This window comes from Dipteris shenzhenensis, chromosome 15, assembly GCF_047967505.1.
Source record: "Dipteris shenzhenensis isolate YYH24624 ecotype China chromosome 15, Dip_SZ_1.0, whole genome shotgun sequence".
Classification (NCBI taxonomy): Eukaryota; Viridiplantae; Streptophyta; class Polypodiopsida; order Gleicheniales; family Dipteridaceae; genus Dipteris; species Dipteris shenzhenensis.
This window is the reverse complement of record NC_141610.1, coordinates 6254503-6282219: the sequence shown is the minus strand read 5'-3', so window position 1 is coordinate 6282219 and position 27717 is coordinate 6254503. Positions and strand designations below refer to the sequence as shown.

At 43.5% G+C, this 27717-nt stretch overlaps 1 protein-coding gene across 1 annotated transcript; it reads left to right on the top strand.

The window, feature by feature from the left end:
* LOC147893264 (pentatricopeptide repeat-containing protein At3g09040, mitochondrial-like) lies at window positions 1-25564 on the top strand. The gene is made up of 3 exons (XM_087386616.1): window positions 1-1881; window positions 18241-21987; window positions 24929-25564. Exons 1-2 carry the CDS (start codon window positions 1-3, stop codon window positions 21337-21339), a joined length of 4980 nt encoding a protein of 1659 aa, XP_087242742.1. The 3' UTR covers window positions 21340-21987; window positions 24929-25564.
* The last annotated feature ends 2153 nt before the right edge of the window (window positions 25565-27717 follow it).

Sequence of the window (27717 nt, the reverse complement as noted above, 5' to 3'; positions counted from 1 at the left end):
ATGTACGAGAGGTCTTCGCCAAGCAATGGAGTGTGGTGGACCAAAGCATCCAGAGGTCAGGCATGGTTAAACTCTAAAGATGCTGGCTCGGTGGAGGAGCTGGCTGAGTATGTCTCAAACTCGAAGGGAAGCTTTAGGTCTGGCATTCAGCTGAGCGCATCTAGTGCACAAGGGCTGCAAGAGAACAGTGAGTTGCAGATGTTGAGCTTAGAGGAGGCACTCACTTATTTGGAACGGATGACCCAGCTGCCTTTGGTTGAGAACTTAATATGCATAATGCAGAAGTGCCGGGAAAAAAAAAATCCAGTGTATGTCAAGCGCATGCATGCCTACATGTGCAGAAGTGGGCTGGAAGCTCATAGCTTTCTTGGGAACTACCTTATCCCGATGTTGGTGGAAAGTGGAAGCATGTGCAGTGCTCAGAAGGCTTTCAACAGGTTGGTTGATCAGAATGAGCATTCTTGGACTTCTCTCATCATGGGTTATACTGAATATGGGGAATCACAGCATTCCCTTAACCTGTACAAGAAAATGCAAGAGAACTCTGTACATCCTAGCAAGTTTACGTTTGTGGCTCTACTCAAGTCTTCTAATAGGCTGAAAGACCTGGAAGGAGGCAGACAAGTGCATGCTGAGATTGCAAGGCAGGGATTGGAAAGAGAAACTTTTATTGGGAATGCCTTGGTTGATATGTATGCAAAATGTGGATCGCTTGCAAAAGCTCGCGAAGTATTTTACAACCTGGCTGTTCGAGATGTAGTCTCATGGACTTCACTTATTGTGGGATTTGCTGAACACGGGTTTGGTGAGGAAGCATTGAACTGCTTCGACCAGATGCAATTAGAGGGTGTATTTCCAGATACTGTCACATTTGTTTGCAGCCTGAAAGCTTGTGGCAGCATAAGAGCTATAGACAAGGGCCAGGAGATACATGCTGAGATTGCCAGACAGGGATTGACAAGAGATCCTTTTGTTGGCAACAGCTTGGTTGACATGTATGCCAAATGTGGGTCACTTACAGAAGCACAGAAAGTGTTTGACAAGCTGCCAGTTCAAGATGTAGTCTCATGGAATGCACTAATTGCAGGATATGCCGAAAGTGGGCTTGGTGAGGAAGCACTGAACTGTTACGAACAGATGCGATTGGAAGGTGTAGCTCCGGATGCTGTCACGTTTGCCTGCAGCTTGAATGCTTGTGCAAGCATAGGAGCCATAGACAAGGGCAAAGAAATACATGCTGAGATTGCCAGACAGAAATTGGCAAGAGATCCCTTTGTTGGCAGCACATTGGTTGACATGTACGCCAAATGTGGTTCTCTTGCAAGAGCACGGGAAGTGTTTGACATGCTGCCAGTTCGAGATGTAGTTTTGTGGACTGCACTAATTGCAGGATATGCTGAACATGGGCTTGGTGAGGAAGCACTGAGCTGCTTTAACCAAATGCAACGTGAGGGAGTAGCTCCAAATGCTATCACATTTGTTCACAGCTTAAAAGCTTGTGGCAGCATAGGAGCCTTAGCCAAGGGCCAAGAAATACACGCTGAGCTTGTGCGACAGCAATTGTCAAGGGATCCATTTATTGGAAACACATTAGTAAACATGTATGCCAAATGTGGTTCTCTTGCAAAAGCACGGGAAGAGTTGGACAAGCTGCTAGTTCGAGGTGTAGTTGCATGGACTGCATTAATTTCAGGATATGCCGAACATGGTCTTGGTGAGGAAGCACTGACGTCTTTTGAACAGATGCAACTGGATGGTGTCCCTCCAAATGTTGTCACGTTTCTTTGCAGCTTGAAAGCTTGCAGCAGCATAGGAGCTCTAGGCAAAGGCCAAGAAATACATGCTGAGATCGCCAGACAGGAATTGGCAAGCGAGCCTTGTGTTGCTAACGCTTTGGTCGACATGTATGCCAAATGTGGCTCACTTGCAAAAGCACGGGAAGTGTTTGACATGCTCCCAGTTCAAGATGTAGTTTCATGGACTTCACTACTTGCAGGGTATGCCCAGCAAGGAAAAAGTAAAACTGTTTTCCATATGCTTGAGAGAATGAGGGGAGAAGGCATAAAGCCAAACGATGTGACATTCCTTAATGTTCTTACTGTATGCAGTCATGTCGGTCTAGTGGATAAGGGTCAGGAGTACTTTGAAACAATGAGCAAAGCCTGTGGCATCACCCCAACTGTTGAACACTACATTTGCATGATTGATCTTGTTGGCCGTGCAGGCCAATTAGATGAGGCAGTAGCGATGGTGGAGAAAATGCCTTTTCAACCTAATCTCATTGTGTGGCATTCTGTGTTGGGTGCTTGTCAAAAGTGGGGTAACGTTGAGCTTGGAAGACGAGCCTTTGAACATGCAGTGTGGTTGGATGAAAAGAATGCTGCGGCTTATGTCTTGATGTCTAACATCTATGCAGCTGCATTGAGGAAATGAGGTTGACAGGAGCATCATGTAAGAAGCTGGTACAGGACTAATTAGGTCTACCTTTGTGGTGGAGGATACAAGGCATCCCCAGAGAAAAGGGGGGGGGGGCGGAGAAGGGTATGCCCCAGTTTTGAATTGTGAGCGAGGGTGTGTGTTCAATTATGCAAATCAAGATGGGTTATGTGGGCACACTGAAAGGAAAGGTGGCTATTGTGTGTGCCCTAATTAATATGTGGCATGAAAATTCTCTGGGCTTGTGATGACTGCCATGCTGTCACTGCAGTTACATATAAAAAAGAGAGCAGCTCACAATTCTTGTCATATTATTAAGGAAGGAAAGTGTGGTTGTGGAGACTATTGGTGGGACTGGTGTGTCTATAGGTTCCAGTGTATTGAATCAAGGAAAGACAGGTGAGGCAGATTCAGAAGATATCCTTTCTTTTAAAGAATGGGGAATGGGTGGCAAACCATCCTACGAGTTCGACTAAATGCATGCCATTTGTGACAATACACACGAATTGCATATTCTTGCCTAGGTAGAGAGTATTACAGAACAGGAGAGCAGTACCACTTCCAATTGCAAAGAAAAGCAGAGATGGAACTGGTGTGTCTATAGCATAGTTGCACGAAACGTGCGTTTCGTGGGCCGAAACGGAAACGCCGAAACGGAAACGCCGTTTTGTCAAGAAACGGCGTTTCGTATTTTCTGTTTTTTCAAAAACCCTAAAAACGGGATTTCTTTCAGATTTTCGTCGCCTTCGTCTTTCGCCGCCTCCCGCATCCTTTGTGCATCCTTCCTCCACTTCTTCAAGCTCTCTCCATCCCATCCTTTGCTCTTGGACCTACCCTCACCTCCATCCTTCTTTGAGCTCTCTCCATCCTCTTCATCCTTTGCTCCATCTTCTCCATCCTGCAAGCTGCAGCCTGCAGCTTGGCATCCTGCTCTCCTGACTCCATCCCTCCATCCTTCTTCTCTCCATCCTCTCTTTAATCTTACCTTCTACCTCTCCATCCTCCTCCTCTCCATTCTCCTTCACTTCTACCTCTCCATCCTCTCCATCCTCTTTTACCTCTATCTCTCCATCCTCCTTCTACGGTCTACCTCCCATCCTTTCTCACGAGTCACTTGTGACCTCTCCATCCTCCTTCTCACCTCTCCATCCTCCTCAATGCCGAGAGATGCTTATTGGGTCCATGTCTCCCTCCTGGATAGTTATAAAGGAGGCGGTGGCTCCAAGAAGTGGAGATGCAACTATTGCGGCATAAGCAAGACGGGGTCTGTCACACGGGTGAAAGACCATCTAGCAGGTGTTCCCTGCAAGGATGTAGGACCTTGTGAGTTCGTGCCTACTACAGTGAAAGGTGGCCTAACAGAATGGAAGCGTGCGCGTATGGCAGCCTTGGCTGCAAAAAGTGGAGGACAAGGGCTGCAAGATGAAGAAGAGGCTGCTGACACTGAGCCATTGGATGATGCCAGCACATTGGGTTCTGCAAAGAGAAGTAGAGGGGCATCAACTACATCGAGCGCGGGTCCTAGTGCCACAAGAACACCCTTGCCACATGGATCAATTAGTGTGGATGCTAGTGCGGGAAAAAGAGGATCACTGCAAAGGTCTAGCATTCAAGCACGCTTGCAAAAGCAAGCAGTGAAGGAGGCCACTAGTGAGCTCACAAAGCTCTTCATACAATGTGCAATACCCTTTCATGTGGCGAAGACTACACGATGGAGGAAGGCCATGAGAGCCGTAAGCCGCATTGGGTATGAATGGAAAGGGCCTACATATGAGGCCTTGCGGACAAGAGAGCTAAGAAGAGAGAGGGCATGTGTGGAAGACCAAATGAAGCCCTTGAAAGAGACTTGGAAAAAATATGGATGCACACTCTTATGCGATGGATGGTCAGATGCACGCAAGAGAAATGTGTACAATATTTTAGTGTCTTCTTGCAAGGGAACCATGTTCTTGAGAGCCATAGACGCTTCCACTGCAGGTACAGTGATTACAGGGCTGTATATTTGGGAGCATTTATGGGCAGCCATTATGGAGATATGTGTTGAGTATGTGGTGCAGGTGGTGACAGATAATGGCAGCAATTGTGTGTCAATGGGTGCCATGTTAGAAGATGAGTTCCCTAAGATTGTGTGGACACCCTGTGCCTCACATTGCCTTGATCTTTTGATCGAGGACCTAGGGAAGATACCTTGGATTGATGCCATCTTCTCCACAGCCCGCAGTATCGTGAAGTTTGTCACGAAGAGACCCAAAGTCCTCAGCATCTATCGGGCTTACAGTGACCTTGAGCTATTGAAACCTCCAACCACAAGGTTTGCTTACATGTTCATAGTGGTGGAGAGGCTTGTGCGAGTGCGCCAGGGCTTGTTGCGCACGGTTGTGTCTCGGGAGTGGGGAGATTGGGATGATAGAGGCCAAGCAAAGTCTATCAAATTTTTTCGCATGATCATGGATGAGTCTTGGTGGAATCAGGCGGAGGCATTAATCAAATCGATTAATCCTATCTACACGGTGCTTCGCATCACAGACATGGAGGGAAGCACATTAGGGCTCTTGTACGAGTTTATGGACAAGATTGGAGAGGCCCTCAACAGAAACACTTCCCTATCGCCTGATAAGTAAGACTTTTTACTTTTGTAATATGTATAATTATTGCAGTTACTAAATGGCAATTTGTTATCATGAAGCCTGGAATTTTCAGATATATATTATGTATGTACTATTATCTATAGTCTATGAATTTTGCATGCATAATGCATTCTAATTTCTTGTGGCATGATTTAGGGTTGAGTCCATCCGTGCTATATGGAATAAGCGGTGGAATTGGTTCCACCGCCCAATCCATGCGGTGGCACATGTATTGCATCCGCTCTGGCGCAGTCAAGAGCAATATGAGAATGACGAGTTGGAGGAGGGGATGCAACAGTATCTACAAAATTGGACGGGTGGTGACTTGGAGATGCAACGAAGACTGGAGGATGAACTTCTATTGTTCCGCAATCACAGCCTCTCCTTTGGTCGACCTACAGCTAGGCTCCGAGAGACACAGTTGCAACCTGTCTCCTGGTGGGAGAAATATGGCAACTGTACTCCTACTTTGGTAAGAGTCTAAGAGACAAGTTCCAACGCCACTAGTTGGAGCTTAGTCGTTAAGTAATTTGAAGTTTTATCTACTACAAATATGTTTAAAGCTATCAAGTTCCTGATACTTATCTCGGCTTAATTGGCTTATGGCAGAAACGCCTTGCTATACGTGTTCTCTCACAGGACTGCAGTTCCGGTCCTTGTGAGAGGAACTGGAGCACTTGGGCCCTCTTTCACACAAAGAAGAGGAACAGATTGAGCACGGCTCAATTGGAGCAGTTGGTGTTTTGTCATTGCAACCTCCGTCTCCTTGAGTTTACCGCCGGCTGCCCCGAACCTCGCCAAGTGAATGTAGACAAGGTGGACGTGGAGAAGATGGAGGTCATACCAGATATCCCACGGGAGGAGCTGGACATATACACCATGTTGTATGAGGAGCTGTCAGCACCAGCACACCACACACGATCATACACTCAACCATCTGGAGATGGTGCTAGTACTTCAGTTGCACCCGATGGTCCTGATCCTGATGTTGATGATTCTTCTTCAGACAGTGACACAGATGCCTCGAACTTATCTGAGGATGCAGAGGATGACGATGACGAGGAGTCCATGGATGATGCAGATGATCAGTAGTCCTGCTGCTTTTTTTTATATCATCCATGAGAGCTTTTATTTTGAGTCTTGCATGACTCATGAGTCATGAGTCATGAATCATGATCATGAAATTTATGGACCATGAATCATGATCATCTATGGAGTCTGGACATTGAATACTTTCAAGTTTCAAGTTTCAAGTTTCAACTTGTGTGCTAAGTTTAAACTTTTAAGTACTTCAAACTTCTAAATTTCAGATTCTTGTAATGCCAAACTTGTTAGTCATGACTCATGATACATGTTGATTTCAGATTATTGAAGCATCATTCAAGAATTTAGAATCATAGAGGCATGAATCATGAATGATGCATTGATGCTTGAAGGCTGAAGCCTGAAGCTTCAGCCTTCAAGTATAGATAATTGTAATTTGTATTATGTATGATTTGCACTCTATTGATAATTATATTATGTATAAAAAATAAAATTTTATACATAAATTGTATCATATTGCCGTTTCTTCCGTTTCCGTTTCGGCGGGGCCTGGAAACTCCGTTTCTTCCGTTTCCGTTTCGGCTGGTAACTATGGTCTATAGGTTCCAGTGTATTTAATCAAGGAAAGACAGATGAGGCAGATTCAGAGGATATCCTTTTTTTAAAAGAATGGGGAATGGGTGGCAAACCATCCTATGAGTTCGACTAAATGCATGCAATTTGTGACAATACACATGAACTACATATTCTGGGGTAGGTAGAGAGTATTACAGAACAAGAGAGCAGTACCACTTCCAATTGCAAAGAAAAGCAGAGATAAAAGTTCCCACAGCTGTGTTGAAGAAGTAGGCCACTTCTTCAATACAACACATAACAATCTGTAGTATGCAATCCATTGACTCCCCTGCTTGGCAGATGCTAAACTTAAATAAAGTTGGTGCACTCTGAAGTCCATAGAAAAGAAGCTCTCATACTCTGAAAATACAGGCGCGCCCTTTTTTTCGAGCTCTCTCTGAATCTCCCTTGTCTTTCTTCCCATCAGCATTGCATCGTCCTACTCTTTTAAGATAGGTGGTGTCTTGTGTGTTTGGCGTGGAGTACAAGGAGCCTTCCATTTGTAAATCCCTTTATGCTTTGGATTATCCTTGTTAGTCTCCTCCATTGGCTCCTCCGTGTCCTCTAGCTCTCTCTCCACTCTGTCACGTCCATTTCTACAAGTAGGCTATTGCCACAATTGTGTGGGGGTGTGTTTGGTTGTTTCCATGGTGTTGTGTATGTCTTGTGTGTGTGCGCGCGTGTGTGCATATGAGTGTGCATGTGCACACATGCACATTTGTGGGTGGGGGGGGGGGGGAGGACATGATTGGATGGACTAAAAAGCAGTGTCCATGGGCTAAGCTTTTTAAGTGCTTGTAGAAGCACCTCCAAAATGTAAATTTCCTAGTCAATTGGAAAAAACAAAGGACTCATGCAACGTCTCACGTCCAACTGGTATCATTGTCTTTGGCAACTTTGTTTCTTCCTCCTCTGCAAGTCAAGCTCTGTGTCTCCATAACTCTCCTTTGTATGCAAGCTTGTCTCCTGTGCTTTCTCCCGCCTGCACACTCTCTCTCTCTCTCTCTCTCTCTCTCTCTCTCTCTCTCTCTCTCTCTCTCTCTCTCTCTCTCCCCCCCCCCCCCCCTGCAGTCTCTCCCTCGCCTATAAGCTCTATGTCTCCCTCGCTCTCCCGTGCCTGCAAGCTCTGTCTCTCCCTCGCTTGTAAACCATGACTCTTTGTTTATTATAGTTCCCTCTTTCTCAAGGCTCTGCGTGCACGTTGTTGAGGCAAATTGTAACTGCACAAGAAAAATAATACATGCTTCTTCAAGAATACATTTGCTTTGCTTTTTTTGAATGATCTTTCAGACTCTCACTACGAAGGAGGCTTGTAGTGATGTTTTATGTTATTTCCTTGCAGGTGCAAGCAACCTATTAATCTTGGCATTTGAAGATGTCAACGTAGGGACAACAACACAATTGACATGTAATTGATGACAAGGTTAAGCACTATTAGAGACTATGAGGCTGCTATGGCAGGTTTGGATAACGTTGTAGTCGACATGGACAAGAACTGAAAGATAGCAAATGGGATTGTGCCTTTCTTTTTGAAACAAACAAATAGAATGGATTCAACTTCCAGAAAGAACATCTTTGGATGAATCCTATTTCATCCCAATGTCAGGCATTTGCACAATGCTAACTTGGAGGGAGCAATTGTATCCAACATCCACAACACCTTAAGCCATGCTAGGTAGCCACAAACTTGTGATGAGGTTTTCTTTACTGATGAATTTTGATAGACTAGACCACTAGAATTTAACATTATTTTGGGTGTCCATAGGAAGATTTTTACCTTGCAAAATCTCGTTTATTCATCGAACATCATGGAATGTTGCCGCTATCCTCTTATGCCAAAGACAACAACGAGGAGTTAGCAACCTTACACAGGAGGTTCAAGATAATGTGTTTGCACTTTGGACTTAGGGAACACAGCTGTTCCCTAATAAGAAAGATGTTTGTCGTTGCAAAATGATAGGTAGAAGAAGCTACACGAAGCACCATGTTCATCTTCTCGAGGAACTACAAGCGTGGTGCACTCACTGCTTTGTAGCATTCATGGGATTGTTATTGTGTACTCCAATAGACAAAAAATTGATTGAGACATTCATTGTACCCCTAAGAATTATATGGCAATAGCCATCACAATGTATATTTTTATCTCACAATCACATGGGGAATTTATATAAATAAAAAACTCATTATTGGTTTAATTTTTGAACACTTTGATCGAGACAAAGATGGAATAAAAAAAAATTCTCCATGTTCAATTTTTAATATTTTGATTGTGACAGAGAGAGGGTTGTGTGATGATGTATCTTATGGTGTGGTGTTTAATTGAGAAATAACTTTTCTTCTGAATAGGTTGATCTACATGTTCTACTTTTTTCACTTTGAAAGAGCTTAGGGTTATGATGAATGGGTTCTTTGTGACTGCTTTGGACTATGGTGATGATGACCCTCCCAAGCCAATTAAACCACTAAGTGAACTTGCTATTAGATTTCTTTGGGACTGCTTTGTGATTTCTTGAGGCTGTGGTGGGTCCCCGAAGCAATAAAGCTACCAATTGTAGGTGCTTTTTGACTTATTTTTTAGTGCTCAGGGGGATGATCGTAAGCAATGTTTGTCTTTGTTTTTTGGCTATTTTATCACTGCTTTGTGATTGGTTTGATTCTTGTGGTTTGTGCCAAGCAATCAAACTGCCAAGTCAACTTGCTCTAGATTTCTTTGTTACTACTTGGAACCTTTATGAATCGCCCAAGCCAAAAACAACCAAGTTCAATGCTTTTGGATTGCTTTGACATTGCTTTGTAGCTACTTGGGGCCATGATGAGTCACCCACACAATCAGACCACTAGGTTAACTTGCTTTAGAATGCTTGTAGACTACTTGGGCCCATTTAGAGTCCTCCGAGCAATATGATACATGTCGAAACTACCCTTGGATTGCTTTTAACTTCTTGAAGCCAATGTGAATTGCCCAAGTAGAAACAACCAAGATGAGGTGCTTTTGGAATTCTTTAAGACTGCTTTGTTGCGACTTAGGGCCATGATAATGTCCCCCAAGCGATAAAGCTACTAGTTCTAGGTGCTTTTTTATTGCTTTTGGACTAGTTGGAGCCATGTAGACTCCCCAAGCAATCAAACCACCAAGTAAACCTGCTTTGATGGCTTTTGGATTGCTTGGAAGCCACGATGAGTCCTCCAAGCTAAAAAACAATCATGAGAAGGTGCTTGTACCACGATTCCTAATTGCTTTGCCAAATGATTTCTTTTTCATTGCTTTGTCTTTTTGCCTTCTTTGAGATTGCTTATGGTAGCATACTAGGGGTGAGTTTGTTATGCGATCAATATTGTTATTATGTTATGAGAGCATAGTGTAGGTGGCTTTTGGGTGAGTGCAAAAGTTGTGCCCTATAGATAAAATATCATGTTGCACAGATGAGATGAATTTTGATTCCAAATAGGTGTGGTGAAGGCCTTTGTGAATGTGGAACCAAGCACCATGGTGCAGGGAAAAAAGAATCAATGAAAAGACCTTGTAGGCAAGGAGATGCATTGCAACAATCTTATGTGGCTAATGACGACTTACCTCAAAAAAATCATCAAGCGCAACACTTGTACATGGCATGCTGACCAATTGAAAGAGTGCATGCCAAGGTCCCTAAAGATGTGGTAATTACAATGGTGGAGATCACAAAAAACTATTCTTTCAAGGAGTAAAATGAGATTCTATCCATGCATTGGCACTCCATCTAGGTTACAAATTTTAATGCCCCTGACATATGCCCGTATAGAAAAAAGAAGACAAAGAAGACATTTCACTTCTTTATTTCAAATGACAAGGTGCACGACACCCTCTTTATCCCAATATTGTTTTATGTTGCATCGTAGATGGTTGATAGATCAAGGGTTGGAGCTTATTAGGAATTGGATTTGGTCACATGGAGCAGCCCCCCAATTCAAGGCTAGAAGACCTTTCTATTTACTTTCTAGATTTGAACAATTGGTAGGTTTGCAAATGACATGGAATTTCTTTGGGTTTGGGCATAACATGGTCAGCATCTTAGAAATTGGATTTGGTCACATGGAGCAGCCCCCCAATTCAAGGGTATTTGAACAATTGATAGGTTTGCAAATGACATGGAATTTCTTTGGGTTTGGGCATACCAAGGTGAGCATCATGGAGTTGAGGCTATTGTGAAGAGAGCATTGACCATGAATAGCTAAAACAAAATGGAGCCACCATAAAATGTGCAACATATGTTGTGAATTTCTCGAGGATCCCTTATCTCATGGAGATCAAGCTAGTTATGCATCCAAGGAAAGGAATGTAGCAAGAGTGTTTTTGAGAGGTTAAGAAAGAATATGCTGATAGATCTATACAGTAGGATTGTCAACTTGTGCTAAAGACACAATCCATGCACTATGTAGGAGTGTCTAGACAAGGGCTAGCAAAGCAATGGCAACAAACACGTTATCATGCTATTGCACTGCTTGTATCCCAGAGTCTTGAATAAACTGCGCCAATAGAAATCATGTTTTCGACTAGAGTACCACATCCTTGTTCTTGATGAAGATGATTTTGATAGTGATGAGGAGCTCATTGATGAGCCTATGTGTGCATGGCATCATGACGTGTTTAGCAATTCTCTTTGCATGAGGGACAACGTTATGCAAAAGAAGACAATGAAGAATGTGCAAAGTTCTACATTTTAAAGTGTACCAAAGCTAAAGAGAGGAGCCAAAAGCCTATGAAGGATGTTGGGGCAACATAATTGCAAGGAGATTCTATGTTGTAAAGGGTTTCTTCTATGGCCATCAAGGTGATTGCTTCTATGAGCTTCTTCTATGGTTGGGGCAACATAATTGCAACGAGATTCTATGTTGTAAAGGGTTTCTTCAATGGCCATCAAGGTGATTGCTTCTATGAGCTTCTTGATGATTGACTTGAGGTCTTTTTATACTCCCATCTTGTAAGGTCAATAAAGTTTCCACTAGAAGCAATTGAGGTACATAGCAACTTATACTTGATTTCATGTGAAGTGTACAAGCATTCCTATAATAGTTTGCCTTATGATCTTCAAATTATATTTTCATAAAGTTATTTCCTACCTTTCCTTCATTTTCTACAAATTTTCTTTGTTGACATATGTTGGAAAAAGGTGTTCGTTGGTCTATGTTCCATTATATACAATGTCTGTGGATTTGCAAAGGAGTGGTTTGGGTATTTGTGGATTTGCATGGTCTGGTTTTGTACATTAAAACATTACAATCATATGGCTGTGAAAGCATTATTTCATTTTCTAAAAAAGTTTTTTGTCGCCATATATATTGATAAGGATAAATAGATATCCAACCAATCACAATGAGTAGTAGTAATAAACTGCTGTAGAGTAGTCAGAAAGCAGTCATGAAGCACTCACATAAGCATTACCAAAAGTAGTCACAGAGAACCAAGTAGTCATAAAGTACTACCAAGTAGTCCCACATCAGTGACAAAGCACTGACAAAGCACCATAGAGCAGTCACAAAGCAGCACTCACATAGCTTTCACAAAGCACTGCCAAGGACTCACAGAGCGCTACCAAGCAGTCACATAACAGTCACAAAGAACTTACACAATAGTCACAAAGCACTACTAAGAAGTCTCACAAAGCACCAAAAAGGCAGTCATAAGCACTCAAATAGCTTTCTCAAAGCACTACAAAGCAGGCACAAAGCACTATAAATTAACTACCAAGCAATCAGCACAAGTGGAATAAAGTACATATTAATTTTTGACAAAATGATACATGAACCATGGTTGAACATAATTGCAATTCATGATCTGGTTCACAAAGTACATGATCCAATAGCTAAATGATTACTTTTCATGATCCAAGTCACACAATACATGATCTAAGGGCTTAACAAATACACTTCATGCACGATAACATTACTGAATGTAGTCACAATATATTTATAATACTTGAATAATTACATGCATAACATCATTTAGTTACCAGCTACTACCCCCATCGGGGTCCCACATAGCTTATGTGGCTTGTAGAAGCAACCATCTCTAGTATTGGGAATGTCATCCACCATGGATGTACAATATTTTTTTTTGCAACTAGCAGGCTATCTGAGTCTCCCCAACCCTTTACGTATGCTTTTTGGCCATGTCCAATGCACTGATGGTAGCTATGTCCACCTCTAGACTCACGTTGTCGAGTGACCTTCACAACCAACAACATATTATGGTTTCATTGTGTAGGTCATGGATGGTGTGCCATGGCCATGTGAAAACTAGATAGATGAAGACCCTAGAGCCAATAGATTGTGGGAAATTGATTGCTGGCTCATTGCTCCCTATCTAAGGCTAGGTGTACTCTAAATATCTTCATCCTATGGTATGCCTTCAGAGGGTTAGTAGAAAGATTTCTTGTTTTTTGGTATCGGTTGATTTTACCCTCTAGCTCGCCCTATTGCTCAATTGTGCCAAGGACCAAAACTATCGCCAATGTAACCTTAAATTGATTATTGGAAGGAGAATCTTGGTAGGCTCAATAATGCAAATATAAAGCCTCTTGTAGAAGGTTGGGGTCATGAATGTTTTTAAACTTCACTCTATAGTCCTTGCTCTTTATAGGCTCACTAAACACAATGAGCCACTCTCGTTTTCTAAGAGGTCCAAATCTATGAAAAATCATGTGTTCTTTCCACAATAATACTCGAGCCATGAACATCATCAAAATCTCTAGTAGGACAACAATGCCTCCTTTGTGGAAGATCGATTAGTGAGCGAGGCATTTTAATGATTCATTGCTGAGCAAAAAATTGGGTTTGATTAACATAGAAAAACTTTCTAAAAAATGAGAGGCACCAAGACAAAGCAAAAACTAGAATAGAATGAGAGCAAGAGACATCATCGACGAAAGCAGAAAAGCAAGCTATAGCAATGTAGAAGGCACAGAGGTTCCTAGAAAAGGATGATGGTAAGAGAGAGAGAGTGTAGAGATGTGGTGGAAAGTAGGAAGTTACAATTGACGTAGTGTGTCGTGATGTTTTGAAAGTGTCACATTAACTAGATATATGAAACAAGTAAGATATCAAATTAGTAAACATGACTCATATACATATGCTTTTTAAATCCCACCAAGTTCTATTTTCTAAGCATACTTGAAAAGTGCTAAAATAGTAATTTTTAAGCACATCTTCTTAGCACAAAGCATACCAACCAAACATTCATACCCCCATGTGTGTGTGTGTGTGTGCGTGTGTGTGTTTGTTATGAATAAGCAACGACAAGCTATGTATGACAAGAGACTTATGAGGGCACTGCACCCTTGAGATGAACGTGTTGGTCTCCTCCTAGAGCATTGGATGCTCTCTACCATCTCCTTTGTCTTCTTTTACTCTCTGCACCTTCTACTATCTCTTCCCGCCTTATACTATCATGCCCAACGCTCAATCTCTTTAGGGAGTGGCTGGTGCAAATTTTTTCCTTATGTCTATTCTCTCTATAAACTCCTAGACATCACAAGTCCAAGGAGCCTTGTTGGTGACTTCTAGATTCTCGCACTGTTCCATAATAATTACTCCATAGCTTCCATTGCAAGAAATATGGGCTCCCATAATCCCTAATATAAGTAGGAACATGCATCCATAGTTATCCATAGTTATGAGGGCAAGATATATCCACCTCCCTCCTACACACAATTTGTAGTCCATATTAGGGGAGGGTTTCAAGGGGGTCATGGGTTTGGGAAGTCCATATGAGTTTATGGTATAAATCCATAATAATCGATGGGGTAAGCTCATATTATCATAGTGGGAAAGCCACCAAAAGTATATCTCATGTCCTTCCGGCCAAATATCATAAATAAGTCCCATATTCGTATACCGCCTTTAAGATTCCCAAAATTATTTCATGTGGGTTCAATAAGCTCCATATGGAAAATATATCTTTTTTGCTGGTGGTTAATAGACACTATAGCTTTCTAACAAAACAAACTCCATGATATATATAGCAACTAATGTTAATAGTAGATGACGAAGACCCCACAATTTTGTGTAATGCTGAGTTAAGCATGATGGAAACAAGAAAGGACATGAAATATGTTACTATTGATAGAGGATCTAAAATGGAATTCGATACCCTTTATTTGGTGGAATAATCATGATATTATGTTGGATAACTTGTGCTGATTTCCACTATCATTGGTAATTCTTATGAAACTTGGTTGGGTTGGTCCATTTTTGGAAATTACTATGGCTTAAGGAAGCTCGGTTGATTGTTGACATGGAAATGATACTTTAATGAATGTACACTGGTAGGACCATGGATAGAATAGGGTAGATGAATGCTAGGTAAAACACGCACCTGCGTACATGCATAACACACACATGAGAGAGAGAGAGAGAGAGAGAGAGAGAGAGAGAGATGGGTGATAGGGTGAGTTTATTTTTTATTTATTTATATTTTTTCAATATGAATTATCAATAAGTGTATGTGGTGCATTGTGAGTTGGCTCTAAAAGATACTCTCAAATGTGACAACCATGTGTGTGTGCATGGGCAAGTGATGAGGTACTACCATTAAATGACACATACAACCTTGTAAATTGATCCCCCAAACTTCAGACAACCTTCAAGCGTCTAGTCTTCCACACACGCACACATGTATGCATGTATATATATACATACGTACATACATACCTACATACCTACATACATGCATACATACACACATACACACATACACACATACATACATACACACACATACATACATACATACATACATACATACATACATACATACATACATACATACATATATGTACGAACGTTCAGACGTACATGCATGACATACGTATGTATGTACGCATGTATATATGTACATATGTATGTATGTTCACACAGATAGAGACATGGTGCAAGAAAGATGGAATCGACAAACTCATGTGCATGGGTGCACATATTCTACCCATGTGCATTTACAGGTGCACATGCATATGATGCACATTCACAGGGGAATTCTTTGTTTTTGAGAGCTTTGTTGAAAAATCCATGTGTTTTTTAGATAAAAAATATGGGGAGGTTAGAAAGAAGGGGGGGGGGGGTTGGGTATGTTCATTTTCATAGCATGTGGGAGAGGCAGAAGAGTGGGTATAATGCACACTAGGGGGGGATATGAGTGGGAGCAAGAGGGGAAAAATGTGGAAGGTATGTTCATATTCAAAGTAGAAGGAAGGGACTATGGGAGATATACACTTTGAAAATGAACATAGTTCCCACATTTTCTCCCTTCCCCTTCTCATTTGCATCTCCTTGCACTCCTCTTTGCATACCTTATATGTTCTCTCTCTCCATTCTCCACTATGATAATGAATATACATTCCAATCCCAATCCCCTCTTCCCCCCCTCTTCTCCATGCCACCTTACCCATGCACCCATCCCTCCCCCTTTCCTTCATCCCCCCTCGCCGCTCCCCCCCCTTTCATCTACTAACCACAACCCAAACTTCCAACCACCTCTCCTCCATGTTGTTCCCCCCCTTCTCTCTCTCTCTCTCTCTCTCTCACTCATGTAAAGCTTGCAAAATTCATGAAAATTGAAAAAAAGCTCTTGACAAAAAGCTCACAAAAAAATCACACCCCATATTCGCATGCACCTAAACACACAGACTTGTGGGGACACATGCACACACATGTACACAAGTACATGTTCAACTGCACATGTACACACATACCTTAAAAACAAGATTCTCCTCCAAAATTGTACTTCTTCATATTTAGAAGTTCATTGGAATAAAAGTCATTTAAATTAGATTTCAAATGAAAGCTCTTGAATATATATATATGTGTGTGTGTGTGTAAATTTCTTTTTTTTTTTTAAAGTGTGAGTAAATAAATTGAATTCAAGTCATGAATTGTAATCAATCATTGCATTAATTGATTTTTCATTTGAAGGTATATATCTTTAACCTATAAACCATGGACAAAGGAAAAAAAAAGCAAGGACATGTGGCGGCTTGGAGGAGAGGAGCCTGCCACGTGTCACAAAGAAGGAGCTCTTGGATGGAGGGAGGAGGTGGAAACACGAGAGGCAGGATTTGAGTGGGAAGGAGGTGGAAAGACAAGAGGCAACTTTGGAAGGAAGGAAGAGATAGAAGGTGAATGGGATGGAGGAGATGGAAGTTGAGCTTTGGGAGTAAGGAGGATATGGAAGGCCAATGGAATTAAAGGAGGAGATAAAGCCATGGGTTAAGAGTTAGCCAAAATTTCAAAAGCCAATCCAGCAATTTAATCCATATTTCTCTCTCTCTCGTCTAACTACATATTTTAGTTAGACGCATTGATCTAGTTAGACGAGAGAGAGAGAGGGGCAATGCTATTTTCCCAACTACACACTCTTCATAACTATTTTCCCTATGACAGCGTACGCTAGTCATGCTACTCGTCTGTGTATTGTTCCAATTGTCGCTTCGTAGGCAAAGCATTCCATAGCTGTCGCTTCTAAGCTCTCAAGACACGGATCAATGAGGAAGGGAAGACGATGGAAATCTGTAAGTTTCGAATTCCTGACGATGATGATGCATTTCTTGATGTTCAATTCCAGGGTACGCAGCTCGGAATTCCTAAAACCCATCACTGGGGAAGATGTGCCATTTTTAGTTCCTCATCTTCTTTGGCAGCTTTCCTCATGGAGCACAATAGCCGAACCATTCGATGCCATCGGCCTATACAGAACATGCACAGATTGCGGGGAACGTTGGCCGCATTACTGTTTGCGGTCCTGATGGAGTCTTCGGTTGGCTTTTCTCAAAGTCCTTAAACGATTTTTGGCAATGGGCCTCCATTGTGCCCATGCTTCGCCAAGTACGTAACGATCATACACCACTGATCTCTCCCAGTGGCGGGGTTAACTGCCGAGACTTGCAAAACATGAAATTATTCGGTTATATTGGCAAGTCTGACGACTCTATTGTGAAAATCCAAGGCCTGCTGATGTGCGAAGGAAAAGCCGTCCGCCTGCACTGGAGTGCACGAGAATGCTTCTAAAGCACAAGAACTGCGAGATAATACTAACTTGGAGATGCTGAAATTAGAGGAGGCACTCACATCTTTGGAACGGATGCCCAACCTGCCTTCGTTCGGTGACTTCATATGCATACTGCAGAGGTGCAGGAAAACGAAAGATTTAGCGTATGCCAAGCGCTTGCATGCCTATATGCTGCGAAGTGGGCTAGAAGCTCACAGATATCTTGGGAATTACGTTGTCCCAATGTTGGTGGAATGTGGGAGCGTGCGTGACGCTCAGCAGGTTTTTAACAGGTTGGTTGACCGCAATGAACATTCTTGGACTTCTCTCATCACGGGTTATAGTGAATGCGGGGAATCACACCATGCCCTGAACTTGTACCCGAATATGCAAGAGGACTCTGTACATCCTAGCAAGTTTACGTTTGTGGCCCTACTGAAAACCTGTGCCAGGTTGAAAGATGTTGAAAGAGGCCAGGACACGCATGGTGAGATTGCAAGACAGGAATTGGAGAGAGATCCTTTTGTTGGCAACACCTTGATCGACATGTATGCCAAACTTGGGTTGCTTGGAAGAGCACGGGAAGTATTGGACAAACTACCAGTTCGAGATATAGTCTCATGGACTACACTGATTGCAGGATATACTGAATGGGGGCTTGTTGAGGAAGCACTGAACTGTTTCAAACAGATTCAAGTGGAGGGCCTCTCTCCGGATGCTATCACCTTTGTATGCAGCTTGAAAGCTTGTGGCAGCATAGGAGCTATAGATAAGGGCCAAGAAATACATGCCGAGGTTGTCAGACAGGAATGGGAAAGAGATCCTTGTGTTGCCAACGCCTTGGTTGACATGTATGCCAAATGTGGCTCGCTTCAGAAAGCATGGGAAGTGTTTGACAAGCTACCAATTCGAAATGTCGTCTCATGGAATGCACTAATTGCAGGAAATGTCGAACATGGGCTTGGTGAGGAAGCTATGAATTGTTTTGGACAAATGCGACAGGAGGGTGTCTTTCTAAATGTTGTCACGTATGTCTGTTGCCTGAAAGCTTGTGGCACAATAGGAGCTATAGACAAGGGCCAAGAAATACATGCTGAAATTGCCAGCCAGGAATTGACAAGAGATCCTTGCGTTGGCAACACCTTGGTTGACATGTATGCGAAATGTGGCTCTCTTGCAAGAGCATGGGAAGTGTTTGTCCAACTGTCTGTGAGAGATGTAGTTGCATGGACTGCCCTAATTGCAGGATATGCTGAACATGGGTTTGGTGAGGAAGCACTGAATTGTTTCAGACAGATGCAATTGGAAGGGGTCTCTCCAGATCCCGTCACTTTTATATGCACCTTAAAAGCTTGTGGGAGCATAGGAGCCATAGAGAAGGGCTGTGAAATACACGCTGAGATTGCCAGACAGGGATTAACTACAGATCTCTCTGTTGGCAACACCTTGGTACACATGTATGCCAAATGTGGCTTGCTTGACAAAGCACAAGAAGTGTTTGACAAGCTGCCACTTCGAACTGTAGTCTTGTGGACTGCACTGATTGTAGGATATGCAGAATCTGGACTTGGTGAGGAAGCACTGAGCTGTTTTGAACAGATGCAACTGGAGGGCATCCCTCCCAATGCTGTCACGTTTGTTTGTAGCTTGAAAGCTTGTGGCAGCATAGGAGCTATAGACAAGGGTCGAAAAATACATGCTGAGATTACCAGGCAGGGAGTGGAAGGAGATCCTTTTGTTGTCAACACCTTGGTGGATATGTATGCTAAATGTGGCTGGCTTGCAAAAGCACAAGAAGTGTTTGACAAGCTGCCAGTTCGAGATGTTGTCTCGTGGACTGCACTAATTGCTGGATATGCTGAACGTGGGCATGGTGAGGAAGCACTGAACTATTTTGAACGGATGCAACGAGAGGGCATCTCTCCGAATTCTGTCACGTTTGTTTTCAGCTTGAAGGCTTGTGGCAGCATAGGAGCCATAGCCAAGGGCCAAACAATACATGCTGAGATTGCCAGGCAGGAATTGGCAAGAGATCCATTTGTTGGCAATACCTTGGTGGACATGTATGCCAAATGCGGCGCGCTTGTAAAGGCACAGGAAGTATTTGACAAGCTGCCAGTTCGAAATGTAGTCTCATGGAATGCATTGATTGCAGGATATGGTGAACACGAGCTTGGTGACAAAGCACTAACCTGTTTTAAACAGATGCAACTTGAGGGTGTCCCTCCAAATGCTGTCACGTTTGTTTGCAGCTTGAAAGCTTGTATCAGCATAGGAGCTGTAGACAAGGGCCAAGAAATACATGCTGAGCTTGCCAGACAGGGATTGACAAGGGATCCTTGTGTTGGAAGCACTTTAGTTAACATGTATGCAAGATGTGGCTCTCTCGTAAAAGCACGGGAAGTATTTGACAAGCTGCCAGTTCGCGATGTAGTCTCGTGGACTGCACTAATTGCAAGTTATGCTGAACATGGGCTTGGTGAGGAAGCATTTGACTGTTTCAGACAGATGCAGCTGGAGGGTCTCTCTCCAGATTCTGTTACGCTCGCTTGCAGCTTGAAAGGCTGTGGTACCATAGGATCTATAGACAAGGGCCAGGAGATACATGCTGAGATTGCCAGACAGGAATCGGCAAGAGATCCTCATGTTGGCAACACATTGGTCGACATGTATGCCAAATGTGGCTCCCTTGCAAAGGCACAGGAAGTATTTGACAAGCTGCCAGTTCGAGACGTGGTCTCCTGGAATACACTAATCGCAGGATATGTGGAACATGGGCTTGGTGAGGAAGCACTGACATGTTTCCAACAGATGCGACTGCAGGGTGTTTCCCCAACTGCTGTCACCTTTGTTTGCAGCCTGAAAGCTTGTGGCAGCCTAGGGGCCATAGACAAGGGACGAAAATTACACTTGGAAATTGCAAGACAGGAATTGGCAAATGATATTTTTGTCGGCAACACCTTAGTTGACATGTATACCAAATGCGGCTCACTTGCAAAAGCACAGGAAGTCTTTGACAACTTGCCAATCCGAGACATAGTCTCATGGAATGTAATTATGGCAGGGTATGCCCAGCTCGGAGAAAGCAAAATTGTTTTCCATATGCTTGAGAGCATGAGAGAAGAAGGCATAACACCAAATGAAGTAACGTTCCTTATTGTGCTGACTGTGTGCAGTCACGCGGGTCTATTGGATAGGGGTCAGAAGTACTTTGACGCCATGAGCAAAGACTATTGTGTGACTCCAAGTATTGAGCATTACACTTGCATGGTGGATCTTCTTGGCCGTGCAGGCCAATTAGACGAGGTGGTGGTGATGGTGGAGAAGATGCCTTTCCAACCTAATCTTGTGATGTGGCATACTGTGTTGGGTGCTTGTCAGAAGTGGGGCAATGTGCAGCTTGGAAGACTGGCCTATAAACATGCAGTGCGATTAGATGAAAGAGATGCTGTAACATATGTCTTGATGTCCAATATCTATACAGGTGCTCACATGCAGGACGATGAGGCAAGGAAAGTACAAGGATGGAAAGAGCTATTCTTGGCAGAGATGCAAAATTCTGTGTGTCTTCAAGGAAGGAAGCCGTTCTTTTTGGGACTATAGGTGACACTAGTGCATCCATAAGAGCCAGCATCCCTATCATTTGAAATGTTTCTGCAAGAATGATAGAGAGGTAAGTGCGCTGTACTCAAGAGGAGGATGGAAATGAGCCAAATGATGATTTGTGGATGGAGTGAGTTACCTCTACTGGGATCAACACCATTTACATATGGATTTATACGAGCTGTGGTTATACAGTTAATGAGCTCAAAAGGTATCAGCTAAGTCGAGACACATCTATCAGCAGCTTCGTGGTTTAGGCACAGGTCTCCAGCAATCAAGGTGTAACAGCTTGCAGAAGGGACCCTTCATTTCAGTTCGGGATCTGCATAATGTCTGGATCAAAGGAGCTGTGGGCAGGTCAGACAGCAACTGCTGTCGTGCAGAAATCTAAAGCTCATATGCAAATGCATGAGTGTAGTCAGAACTGACAGAAAGGTTGAGAGCCAATGACAACATATCAAGCCATTACAAGGCTGTGGAGTAGTCATTAGTAAAGGTCGCGATAGCAATAAATGATGGGATCTTTGGATTGAAGCTAGAAGGTGTCAGCCTGAAGCTTGCAGATAAGACTTCAGCCAAGCTCATGATAGTTGAAGTTTTGAGATGGCTGAGCAGGATGACTCCAACAACTTCTGGAAAAACTACAATGTTATGCTCTAGCCGAGATAGCATGACCTCGGAAAGATCGGTGGGCATTTTCTCTTAGATGACCGGCTTGTGTAATATTTAATGTGCGTAAATAAAATGGTCAAGAGAAGTAACTGCCAAGGTCCTAGGTGAGGGTGTAATGGCATTGACTAGGTGGTTCTGAGTGCTAAGGCCTAGGTGCACCTAAATGTGTAATAATGCCAAGGGGGAAATGTGCTAAATTGTGCCCCAAGAGAGGGGTAATTGGTGTACCAAGTAAAAAGGTCTCAAATGAGGACATGTGGCAGAGGGAACCATCTAGGGAACTGAGGGCTTGTGGATAGGCATAAAGAAATAGAAATTACGTATCTTCTGTTTATGCAATCCATGAGGAGGCTGGGAGGAAAAAGATGGTGCCATCGCTTGTGATATTATATTGCCCGTAATTCGGCGGAACAGGGAGAATAGAAAAGTGATCGTGTTAGTTAGTGTCCGTGTCCATTGGTATCAGAGCGCATGGTAGAGATCAAAGGCTGGACGAACGGGATGAGAGCGTGATTTGAAGCGGTCGGGTACAGGGAGAGCGTGAAACTCAGGTTGATGTGGCAGCCATGGCGATGCAACAACACAGAAACTTGGGCTTGGTAGAGCCAGAACCGCGTAAAAGCGAGAGGCACACGTAGAAAGGTCTCTGGAAAGTGCGGCGCCGGCCAGCCAATCTTAGGTTGTCGTGGATTTTGTTGATGTGGCACAAGCGTACTTGTGTCAATGCGGCACTGGCGGTACAGATCGATATAATCTACATCGAGTTTTTTCAAGCTTGCCTCACAAGCGAAACGCACATACTCAGGCTCTCCTCCATATAAGCGTTGTCCATCATTTCCAATACAGACCCCGAACAGCGGCGAGCGAAACCTTGTCCTGGATTCCTTTCAAAGCCTGCGTAGTGCAACGGCGTCACGTCTGTCAATAGCTTACTTCAGGAGGGTCTACACCAGGCACGAAATTTCTTGAAGAGGGAAGATTGTATGTTTGAGAAAGAGGAGCGTATGAACTCGAATTGCGTGGAGCTTTCAGGGAGCAGTTCTTTTCTCTTTTATACAAATTTTCAATTTGCAGTCGATTTATTTCTGTACAGCAGAGTTTGCAGTCGATTTATTTTTGTACAACAAAGGGGAATCTGAAAGGGGGGAAAAAAAAAACTATTTTCCCTTTTGAAACAATGGAGGCAGAGGGACAAGATTCCAGGGTAAATCCTGGTGAATCTAGAGCGCGATCTACGCAAGAAATGTCCCATCATACAACACCTACTTTGGTGGGTAGAATTTCTGTATTAGAAGATGCTTTACAGCAAATTATGAACCAACAGCTTCAAGTGAATGCTGATCAAAATGAGATTAGGGAGATGGTGCAAGCCTTGTTGGCTAGGCCATCTAGAATTGATAAGGGCAAAGCTCCAGCAGAGCCAGAGCCCAGTATACACTCATTAGAGCGTGCGAAGGTCAAGGTGCCTAATATTGCCAACTATAGACGGGAGAAGTACGCTGGTCGGATAACCGAGCGCAGTTTTGATGTGATCGAGGTTTGGTTACACAAGTGGGAAGAAGCCTTTGCCATTTGTGAAATCAGATCTGATCTAAAGAAAATTCGTGAGACCACTCACCTGTTTATTGAGGCAGCGGATAGATGGTGGATAAAGCAACAGAAAGATCAAGTTGCCCCTACCACCTGAGAAGGGTTTAAAGCTGAATTTAAGAAACACTTTCTTCCACCTGACGAAGAGTCCCGAGCTTGGGATGCTTATAGAAACCTTCGTCAGAGGAATTTGTCGGTGGCAGAGTACACTGACAAGTTCAGGGAATGTGTTATGAAGATAACAGACCCTCTCCCTAAGTCGGTTCAGTTGAAAGACTAAATCTATGGACTGAACGACAAGATTAAAATGGAAGTTCGGGCTAAATATGTGACTACATTAGATGAATCTATTGCAGTAGCCCTGAACTATGAGGATGCCAGAGGCAGATCTAGTGGATTTGTGCAGCCAGGGACTCAGTATGAGTACCCGAGAAAAGGGGGATTTCAGAGGAAATGGACTTCGAAGATTAGTGTCTCGCAGCCAAGTGGCCACCAAGTGGCCAAACCAAGCAAGTGAAGCCGGTTGAGGGACCAGCAACAACAAGTACCACTGTTGGGGTGAAAAGGAAAATAACTCCAATGGCAGCCCGGGCTTGGTCAAAGTCGTCGTTGACCCCTGAACAAAAAGAGAAAGCTAGAAAAGAAGGATTGTGCTTTGGTTGCCTTTAGCGACATCAGTGGAAAGATTGTTTACTGAATAAAGACCGTCGCACGGCCAATATGATAATATCTGAATGCGACGCGGAAATGTAGGAGAGTCCCAATGCGGAACATATGCAGATGCAATTGGCGGGACCTTCTCAGAGGTTAGTACCTGTGTTGTTAAGTAAGAGGGAATGAATGTTATGCTCTAGCCGAGATAGCATGACCTCGGAAAGATCGGTGGGCATTTTCTCTTAGATGACCGGCTTCTGTAATATTTAACGTGCGTAAATAAAATGGTCAAGAGAAGTAACTGCCAAGGTCCTAGGTGAGGGTGTAATGGCATTGACTAGGTGGTTCTGAGTGCTAAGGCCTAGGTGCACCTAAATGTGTAATAATGCCAAGGGGCAAATGTGCTAAATTGTGCCCCAAGAGAGGGATAATTGGTGTACCAAGTAAAAAGGTCTAAAATGAGGACATGTGGCAGAGGGAACCATCTAGGGAACTGAGGGCTTGTGGATAGGCATAAAGAAATAGAAATTACATATCTTCTGTTTATGCAATCCATGAGGAGACTGGGAGGAAAAAGATGGTGCCATCGCATGTGATATTATATTGCCCGTATTTCGGCGGAACAGGGAGAATAGAAAAGTGATCGTGTTAGTTAGTGTCCGTGTCATACAAGGCCTCAACACAAACCATCTTGAGCAAGGCCACTCAGTTGCTCAAGGATATTGCATGAGGTTGAAGGTAGAGTAAGGAGCTATTGCTATACCCACGAAGAGGCTTGCCAAGCAACATAGGTCGGCAATGTGATGAAGGCCTTGTGATGGTAAATACAAGGCTCAGAGGCTTTGAAACAGGGAGAGACTTTTGAGTAAAAGGAGCACAAAGGTTCATAGCACAGCAGCAAGTGATGCTGAAGAAGGTCTGAGCAACTTACAGGGTGAAGCATTAGGAGTCTTGAGTAGTTGGACTCGACTCTGCTGGTGGCATGGCAATTAGCATGTAGTGGTTTGGCTGAAGCTCGTACAGCAAGGGCTCACAGCATGGAGGTTGGCAAACTAATAGTGTGGGCTGCAAAGTCTTATACTGGAGCATCTAGAGAAGGCATGGTCAGGCCGAAGGTCAGTCAAGGACAGATAAGGCTGCAGGTACCTCCGAAGACCATACTCGTATAAATTTTGACATTTGCAAGTAGCTTGCAAGTCTCTCAAGAACAAATGGCAACACGTCACAATGTAGAAACTCTCATGAAATCAGAAACTTGCAAGAAAAATGAAACTCGCAGAGTTATTTGCGAGTTTCTTCTTAGAGACTCGTGATCTTGCAGTGATATAAGAGATTCAGCTGGTGTGATTTGTGTGCAGGAGTACAGTGCCTTGTGAGAGGATGAGAGTCCATGTCATGATTGTTGGGGTAAAGGCACATTGCCAACCCTTCATTAAAGATAGGACACCTATGACTGTCTTAAGACAGTCATAGGGTAAAACCTAATCCTAATAAAACTAAAGAGTTTGTGGTGTGGCTCATCACTTCACACCCGCACATTGGAGTCTTCTCTCTCTCTCTCACTCTCTCCCTCTTGCTCTTCTTCCCCCTTCAGATCCTTCAACTGGTATCAGAGCCTACCTCTCCTACTCTCCCTACTCCACTCCCTAGCCTAACCACCCCTTTAACGAACTCCTCTACCTAGCATCTACAGCAGGGCCAGGCGGCGCTGAACAGCGCCAGCAGCTGCAACAGCAGCTGCTAGCTGCTACAGTTGCGAGCAGGCAGGACGGGCGCATCGCGCAGGGCAGGGCGGCGCAACAGCGCGCCACTTCGCAGGGGGGGCAGCGCATCGCGCAGGTGCAGGCGCAGGTCTTCTTTCGCGCGCCGTACATCCGTACGTTGGCCGTACATCCGTACGGACGGCCCTGTGCCGTACAGTACAGACTATCGTACTGTACGTTGACAGGCCCTTCAACAGAGCAGGGAGCTGTTTCCGTTTTTTGCAGCAGGGAGGTACTTTTTTTTTGGGATCTGTGTCAGCAGATACATTTCTCCTTGGATCTGGTTTTTTGAAAAAGTACAGCAGGTACACTTCTTTTTGTTTGGGGAAGAAAGAGAGGAGAAAGAGCACTCTGCTCTACATTCCTCTTCATTCAGGATAATCTTTCAGTTCTCAAAACTGTGTTTTCTTGAAAGTACAGCAAGTACCTTCATTTACCTCGTGCTTGAGGAAAAGAGAACCACAGTGTGTGGTTGATTGCACAGTTATTTTGTTCTGGGAAGGTAATGCCTTGATTTTGCAAGAGGACATATGCTTTCACTGGGTTTGAATCTCAGTTTCCGGGTGAGCAGATCATAGGGCTTTTGCCCGGCAGGTGATGCTTTGTATGCCTTGAGGCAGTGTGGTGCCAGAGAGCACACATTTGGTCTCGATTTCCGCAGTGTGGAGGTGACATTTTCTTGCAGGTCACATTTCTTGTGCAACACTCAGAGAACCTCAGTTGAGCCACGCTTGGCCAGGGCGCATCGAGTTTACTCGGTCCCTAACTGTCCATCGTTGACAGTGCTCAAAAGGTTCCTCATTGAGTGTTTGTACGTTGGGATCTGTGTATGTCATTTTTACACAGGACAGTATATGCATTACACTGTTGGTTGATTTTGTCAGAGAGATTTTCACATTGCATGCTACCTCAGTGTTGAGGTGTTTTTCACTTGGTTCAGGTGTCAGATCAAGGGGCTTTTGCCCAGACTTTGCTTGATAGCACTTGGGTTACTGACAGAGATCTTCAGATGCATTTTATCCCCTTGGCAGAAGGGTGATTGCTTGGGATTTATCCCATTTTCTGTTGCAGGTTTTGTGACAGGCTGAAGTGTCATTCTTTTTTGGGTGTTTGCCAAGTGGTTTATGCATATTAACTCAGTGCAATACCTCATCTGAGGTGGGAGAAGTGATCAGTACAGTCAGTACAGCAGTGTTTACAGCAGTATTTGTGCCTTGTCAGCTGATTATGCACTGTTAAGCACTTGTTGAGCAGCTGCAGCATTCTGAAATTTACTGTTTATGCCTCTTTGAGCACGGTACAGTGTGTCAGAAGGTACAGTATTTGCAGGGACATTTACTGTTTTGCTGCAGATTTTCCTGATAGTAAAAAAAACAGCACTATTGTGAGTGCTCCTGGCTCTTGATAGAGCAGGTTTTTTCTGAGAAATCAGAATTTTTATTCAGTCCTTTTTACTTCCAGTGAGTCAGATACTTTCCTTATCTGATATGGCATCAGGGGGAAGTGATTCTTCAATTCTGAACATAAAGAAACTGGAAGGAGCACACAATTATGCATTATGGGCAGAACAGTGCTTGAATGTACTTCTATTAAAGAAGATTTCTAAGCCCATAAGGGTGAAGGGTGTCAAGCCATCTGACATGGCAGCTGATGACTGGGAAGAGCTTGATTTCTCCGCAAGGGCAGCTATCATGCTCAC

What these genes read in the sequence shown, in the direction of transcription:
- LOC147893264 (XM_087386616.1), top strand. Translation starts at nt 1, where the DNA reads ATGTACGAGAGGTCTTCGCCAAGCAATGGAGTGTGGTGGACCAAAGCA. An exon ending in AATTGGCAAGCGAGCCTTGT is followed by an intron (nt 1,882 to 18,240) that starts GTTGCTAACGCT and finishes ATTGCAAGACAG; the next exon opens with GAATTGGAGAGAGATCCTTT.